At 42.3% G+C, this 7,928-nt stretch overlaps 1 protein-coding gene across 2 annotated transcripts; it reads left to right on the plus strand.

Moving 5' to 3' along the window:
• The first annotated feature begins 4,247 nt into the window (after nt 1-4,247).
• Nucleotides 4,248-7,455, plus strand: sumo3a (small ubiquitin like modifier 3a). 2 transcript variants are annotated; one of them, XM_079527261.1, is made up of 4 exons: nt 4,253-4,409; nt 5,283-5,411; nt 5,562-5,633; nt 6,008-7,455. In XM_079527261.1, exons 1-4 carry the CDS (start codon nt 4,389-4,391, stop codon nt 6,074-6,076), a joined length of 291 nt encoding a protein of 96 aa, XP_079383387.1. In that variant the 5' UTR covers nt 4,253-4,388; the 3' UTR covers nt 6,077-7,455. The 2 variants fall into 2 exon arrangements, with proteins under 2 accessions (XP_079383386.1, XP_079383387.1); XM_079527260.1 differs by having other exon boundaries at nt 4,248-4,409; nt 5,283-5,633.
• Nucleotides 7,456-7,928: the final 473 nt, after the last annotated feature.

The following is a 7,928-nucleotide window of genomic DNA, read 5'->3' on the forward strand; positions in this document are numbered from 1 at the left end:
CCTCATGACATCACACCTCCATATATGTTCACGCCTCGTGACATCATGCCTCCATATATGGTCATGCCTCATGACATCACACCTCGGGACACGTCACGCCACTATGTGGCCATCTCCATATATGAAGATCACGACACTGACCTCATCTAACCCTGGATAACCATTCATGGAGAAGACTGGATCATCACCTAGATCTACATATATCGAGCCGCCCAGCAACTCTACATTTGACCTCAAACCCTTAGATCTCTATATATGGAGCTAACCTGTTCTGACATTCCATATGTTGATCCTTATCCCCACCTGTCCTTCCTGTTCTGACATTACATATGTTGATCTGGCCTCATCAAACCCTGTACACTCAAGACACGCTCCATATATGGCCAGTACAGAATTCATTCCATATGTTGATCTGACCCCCATGCCAAAGCGCCAGCACTCGCCCAGCAGTCAGCCGTCACCCAGGCGTGCACGCATCCGCCCTCAGGGCGTCTTACTGGTTCATGTGTGTCACAGTGCTGTGTGTCACAGTTACACCACCAGTACTGTTAATCAATGACAAACATGATATCGCATCGGTCGGATAACATGTTATCATGACTCATGAGTACTATTTCTTGTGCCTGTACTGTATAGGACCTATGTATGCAAACTTCCCTTGTCCACAACAAGTACATTTTGTCCTTTCATTTTTATTGAATTATCTCATTACTAATTATTTGCGCAAGCAGAGCGTGCAAATATTGTGGTCGGCTGCATATGCATGCTATGTTTGTATGTATGGTATGCATGGTATGTATGTCCCTAATTGGCTGTTGATGGTGACGTAATTAAGATATGTTTCAGTGTTGGGTGGGTTAAAGTACTGTAATCGGCTGGGTATGTTGGTGTTGTCCACCGGCCAATATTGATGACGTAACTAAGTTTAGTGATCGGCTGGGTATGTATGTATCAGGGTAAGAATGGTGGTCCCTTATTGGCTGTTGATGGTGACGTAAGATATGTTTCAAGGTTGGTATAAGGTCAATAAGGGGTCTAAAGGATTTAGAACAGCAGTTGTAAGATAGATAGAAAAATATATTATGAATAAGCATAAAAATAATTAAAACGGTGTCACTAGATATTGCACATAGACCCATAAATAACTAAAAACTAAATGCTAAAAAGCCAATAGTCCAGTTCATAAGCCTGGTGGCCGGCCGTGGAGTTAAATAGTCTGAAAATACCCAAGATTCACGTCACTATGTCCTAGGGGCAGATGTCAGGAGTATTCCAACAACGAGAAATCAACATTTTCTTTATGCTGCTTAGTTGTCAGTATCACGTACCTTATGGTTTCAAAAAGTTAAAATGTTATCGTCATTGGAGAGACATTGACAATATGTTTGTTTTATTTGTAGACAGAACGAAAGAACGAAAATACATCGCTTGGATGCACCTGGGACGTATCCTCAGTGATGTATCCCAAGGTCATCGGGGTTTGGATGCACCTGGGACGTATCCTCAGTGATGTATCCCAAGGTCACCGGGGTTTGGATGCACCTGGGACGTATCCTCAGTGATGTATCCCAAGGTCATCAGGGTTTCACCTGGGACGTATCCTCAGTGATGTATCCCAAGGTCATCGGGGTTGCACCTGGGACGTATCCTCAGTGATGTATCCCAAGGTCATCACCTGGGACGTATCCTCAGTGATGTATCCCAAGGTCATCGGGGTTTCACCTGGGACGTATCCTCAGTGATGTATCCCAAGGTCATCACATGGGACGTATCCTCAGTGATGTATCCCAAGGTCATCGGGGTTGCACCTGGGACGTATCCTCAGTGATGTATCCCAAGGTCATCGGGGTTGCACCTGGGACGTATCCTCAGTGATGTATCCCAAGGTCATCGGGGTTGGATGCACCTGGGACGTATCCTCAGTGATGTATCCCAAGGTCATCGGGGTTTCGGGTCTCGCGAACATCATACAAGACCCGAAATGTTTTGTGTTGGAGGAACTGAACATGTCATTCAGGCATTGTATAAAAATGTAGGTATGTAATTGACTTTATACAGTATAGAGAGAGTAATGTACTGTAATCGCAACTATATTATGATTATTACATATTGTGTGATTCATTGATTACATGGTGCATCTACACTCAGTATGTCTTTGTTTATATTTTACTTTTTATTGTATTGTCATCAATTGAGTGATGTCATGTCTAATGTGCTGTCACGTTAAGTGTTTTATGTTCTTTCTCATTGGATAAACATATTGAAACAGAAGGCTAAATGCCAAAGTGGATTCGGTTGATAGTCAGGGGATATTAATACAATCTGGAAATGTTCCTTACCAATATGTCTTCACCAATGTGTTTGTAAAGGTATCTGTTGTAATCTCTAATTGGACCCTCGTCTGGTTCTGACAGACTGATAGTCTGGGTGCAGGGTGGTGTGGTGTGTGATAATCCGGATGAAGTATAGAGGGTGACATAGTATGCGTGTGACATCATCATCATACCCAGAAGTTACGCCTACTAAACTACTTTTTGGCCTTGACAGCCCATACATCCAAACAGAAAAGTCCTTTCTGATTACATTAAACGATGTTAAACAACATTTAACTCACTTTGCCACTCGATTTCCCATTCACTTTAAGCATGCGCATACCCTCTATTCCTTTGGTACGGCGACTGCGGCGGCGGGCCCGGGAGAACAATAACGCGGCACGAGAGGTTCACAAAGTTTATTACACAAACAGGAACATATATAGTGCTGGATCATAATGACGTGACAACAAGATATGAGACATGATAATAACTAATGCAGCAAGGCTGACCTTGCTGGCGCTGAGATGTCTCTCGTAGCCTATCCATAAAGTATGCTACAGTACAGGCAGTACACAATACATATCAAGTACACTGTATCTCAAGTTCAAGTACACAGACTTAGATGTACATGGACAACTCATAATATAACTATCTAGCAACACATCTCACAAAGACTGAAATTCAGTGTCCCTAGGAGGAGGAGTAGATGCTTGTGGGACACCTGGGTTTTGAATCCAGGCTACACATTGAAGTTTTTGAAGAATAGATGTTCAGTTTTATTGTATTTATTCCCACTTGGGCAGCCCAAGTGGGAATAAATACAATAAAACTGAACATCCACTATACTACTGTACATTTTAAATAAATAAATGTTTTAAAAGCAACATGTTATTGTGACTTATTTATGTCAATGGCCGATTAATCAGTAAGGCTAGGTCCATTCAGAATACTTAGATTAAAACTGAACTGAACTGAACTTAGATCAGTGGTTCCCAAAGTGGGGTATGGGGACCCCAGGGGTCCTTGAGGGAGTCCTTGAGGGAGTCCCCAGCTAAATGATATTGGAACCAAATGGACCCTTATGGGTCTGTAACCATTTGGTTCGATTTGTACAAATTGTTAAATTAACATAGATTTTACAATATAAATTGGGGTCCCAGATAGAAATGCCATTAAATGGGGGTCTGTAGACTAATATGCATGTCAAACTGGGGGTCCTTGAAATTAAACGGATTGAGAATCACTGCTAGAGCCTTAACATCTTCTCTCATAGGGGTCTCTGGCATTATCTCTTCACATGGGGGTCCGCGGGCTAATTTGTGTCAATTTGGGGGTCCTTGACATGAAAAAGTGGTTAGTCCCTTGAATCCAACAGTGTTGGCGCGCCCCCACCTGGACAACAGATGCAATGCCAAAAATAGCTCGGCAAAGTGGGCATTTAATGAACACGCTGCACTGCATTTGATGCATGGTGTGTTTACCGCACGTAAGTGGCTCTGGAGAAAGACTGAAAGAGCGTTTTTGATTGATTGATTGAAAATTGTATTAACAGTTTGCAGAATTACAGTACATTTCAAGCACAAACTCAATACAAAGGCTGTTAACTGTGAGTGGACGACCCAATTAAGCATTACACTTGTTTACAACAGGGTCCACCATGTTCAATTCAGTCTACTGAATGCCACAAGACTCGGATACATCCTTTGTCCCTAGAAAAAACATTTCGTTTTTTCAGATTCACAATATAGTGCTGGTAGTTTAAAATGTAGTTTAACAATTTCAATCGACACACTAGAACAGTTCCCTCGGAGTCGAAGGGAAGAGGAAGCTCCCGCGCTTGGCGGGTTATGGGTTCTCCGATCGAATGTTTTGCATTGGTGCGCGTTCCCGTTTCCGCGCTCCCGTGAATACTCAGTCACGTGGTCTCCGTGGATCCAATCAGCTAAGTGCAACAGGAGTTGAGCGCGCGTTCCCGTCACTGGAGGAGAAGAGAGGGCAGAAGGCGGCAGAAAAGAATTTATATTTTGCGAATAACATCGTATCCTGTAAAACCACACAAGAAATTCAGCCAACATGTCAGAGGAAAAGCCAAAGGTAAGACATATTGATTGAAGGATGGTAGCATTTAACGAGATGATTAAAACAAAGCTCGTGCCAACATTCAGATGTGCAATCTAAAATGGCCTGGTTTGCACGTTTCCCAGAATCGGCGCAGTGTTTGTTTCGCAAATGAATGACTACCTGTATATGCATCATTTCCACTCATACAGGCGTGCGCTGTACAATTTTGCGAGTACGTAGAAGAGAGTGGGTCGCATACACCCCAGACTCAAAATCTGCCAGCTTAAATCTTAGTTAAGCAATGATTGTCATTTGCGGCATTTTTCTTTGTGGAAAGGGGACCACGCTATGTCCGCAGCGCAGTAAATTCCGCAACCGCAGCGGCGACACCGCGATGGGGACAACGATGACGAATTAAACACAGAAACAGTCGTGCTGCCGGTGTTATTTAAAAAACGATGCAAAAACAACGGCACGAATGCTAAGTGTAAAAGGTTAGCCAATCGCCGGCAGCAATTGAAAATTCAGCATTGCTCCTGAAGCAAGGCTGGTGGTGGTTTGCAGCTAGCCGGTTAGCCGGAAGCTAATCATGCTAGCTAACCAGGTTAGCAAATGTGAGCTACTTTGTTGTATTGATCATGTTCAGAATCAGTAGTAGTCACGCCTGGCTAATGATCACATTGTATAAACGGAGCCAATGCTTGTTCATACACCATAACAATGCATTCACGCGTACACTATTACCAATATATCAGCAATCAAGTGCAGTTACTTTTCTACCAGAAGGTGCCGTGTTTTCATTATGTCATTGTAATTCACTTTTGTGTAAGTGCATTGCCTTGTGGAATATCTCAAACGTGCAATCAGCACCTAAGAGCAGTTGTGGATGTGTTTTGATTTTCGTAGGAGGGAGTGAAAACTGAGAACGACCACATCAACCTGAAGGTTGCAGGTCAGGATGGGTCGGTGGTTCAGTTTAAAATCAAAAGGCACACACCTCTCAGCAAACTAATGAAGGCATACTGCGAACGACAGGTGAGTTGTCACTCTGCATCAGCAGTACCCACTGAAGAACTTACCCCCAGCTCTTATATTGCACAGTTTAGCTCTTTAATTTGCTGTTCATGTACTTGTCATACAATGAAACACCTGCAGTTAATAATATGTATTCACTTTCTCCTGCAGGGTCTCTCAATAAGGCAGATCAGGTTCCGGTTCGATGGTCAGCCTATTAATGAGACGGATACACCTGCACAGGTATGGGATAATGATTTTTACACAATCAGATTCACTTTAAAGTAAAGAATCGAGGCTAATCGCTTCTTCAATTTCGGTGTTCTCAGTTTGAATTGATCTTATAAATGTAATGAGTTGTGTACCAAACGATTGTGCAGTGGGGACTGAATCCCGTCACTACAGCGTCCTCCCCTATACCTCCCTTGTTCTGTCTCCTGTGCTTTTCAAGCGTTGGGTAACTTGGGTTGTTGTCTGCATGTTAGAAATGTTTATCATTTAAACCACAATGGAATACTGATGAATTCCTGGAAGTGTATGGGGGAAATTATGCATGGGACAGGAAGGAATGATGGATTGTAGTTAATTTTGTTATGTATTTTTCCCTGTCCCAACAGCTGGAGATGGAGGATGAAGACACCATAGATGTTTTCCAGCAGCAGACAGGCGGCCGCGGGCACTGCTAAACCCCTCCCACCTCAGTGATGGCCACCTTCAGACCATGCCCCCAGCCACCTCAACTATCCCTCTCCTCCCCATTTCTCTTCTGAGCTTCTCTATCTTTATTATTATTATTTTTCTGTTTAATGATGTCATGTTATGTTTTTTCTTTTTCTTTTTTTTTTCTCAGTGTGTCAGGTGGGCGGGGGGTGGGGGCTCCTCAGTTGTTTATGTACTGTCTCAGCCAGGACTGAACCTTCGGACGTGTCAAAGGTCTTTCCGCTGGCCAATCGGGACGCTACTTCCTGTCAGAATCTTGTGTTACAATTGGATAATGGCATCACAGCTGTTCTGGTTTGTCAGTGGGTCCTCTGCTTCTCTTTACCAGTCAAAGCATAGTATCATGTAGGTTATCACAGTTTTCATCCATTGCGGGTCAAGTGCGGGCCTTTGCCATTTGGTCCACGCCATGGTCACTTTTGACATTGAAATATTTTGAAACGGGAGCACTTCTCAAACTATATCTTATTAGAAATCCTTCCGTTTCAATGTGATTTCGTGTGCAGTTTGTTCACTTCTGAACGGTGACCATGGCAACTTTCGTCTTGTATTTTAATTCTCTTTGCATTTTTAGGTGCTTTTGCTGAACAGGTCTGCAGATTTTATATATTTTTTTCCTTTTATTAATGTAATATTACCCAGGGGACTTATTGCTTTGTGTACAGAACTTTCAGAATGGACACTAGATGTAACTGTCGTTGGGCCTGGACCAATACTCCAAAGACAAGCTCTCAACTTCAAAGCAAGGTCATGCCATTGTAACACGGAGGCAGCGTCTTTCTGTGTATAGTAGTAATTTGCTTCCTCTTCTCCCTGACTCATTTGTTAAGTGAAATCTAGTTTGTTTCACTTAAGTGGGAATAGCATAAGTGGAACAAATTTAGGATTTCAGGTGTTAGTGGGTACCTACCAGGCTGATCACGCGTTTGTCTGAGTAGAAAAGGGGTGGGTGGGGTACGAATCCGATAAGGGAAAGATTTTTTTCTCTTTTTACATACTGTATGGTTATAGTATGTCAATATACTTGTTGGTGAAAGAAGTAAAAAAAACAAAAAAAAAACATTGTGGGCTGTTTTAAGAATAAACTTGTTTTTCAACAACTGATCTGGTTTGTAATATTAATTTGTTAATTAGCTGGCAGTGACAAGGTTGTCCAGTTTGTGTTGACATTTTGGAAGTGATGTTTTCATTCTTGTTGCATTGTGGGAGGGAGAGTTGTACCCACTGAGCTGGGGAGATATTTGTTCTGTACCCACAGTTCTTATGTTATGTTTCTCTACTGATTTGTACATTATTTGTTGTCTTTTACTACTGTATACAATAAATATAGTTTGCTACACAGGTCCCCTGTCACAAGCTTCTTAAGTGCAATTTCATTGCAATTTGTCAATGTCCATGAGATTCCTTAAAGGACCACTTTTCAACCTATCTTCATATAATAGGTCCTCAATAATCATGATAAAATGACACAATTTTTTTTCCCCTACTTAGTCTGTCTCATAGGAAGGCTGTGGGCAGTTCAGAAACCTGTCCTCCAGTGACCACCATTAGGCAGATTTATTTCTCTCAAATGTTTAGATTTTTATTATCGCCAGAACGATGGCTTCTATTTTCGCATTGCAACTTTTCAGGACTAAAAAGCCTGCAGTTTCTATTGGCTTGGATTCCCCATCGATGATGTCACTGGTGGACGGGTTTGTGAACTGCCCACAGCCCACCTAAGACTGAGTAGGAACAAAATGTCATTTTATCATGATTATTACTTATGCGGACCTATTGTATGAAGATAGGTTGAAAAGTGGTGAAGTGGTCCTTTAA

The sequence above is a fragment of the Electrona antarctica genome, assembly GCF_951216825.1.
Source record: "Electrona antarctica genome assembly, chromosome: 18".
Lineage (NCBI taxonomy): Eukaryota > Metazoa > Chordata > Actinopteri > Myctophiformes > Myctophidae > Electrona > Electrona antarctica.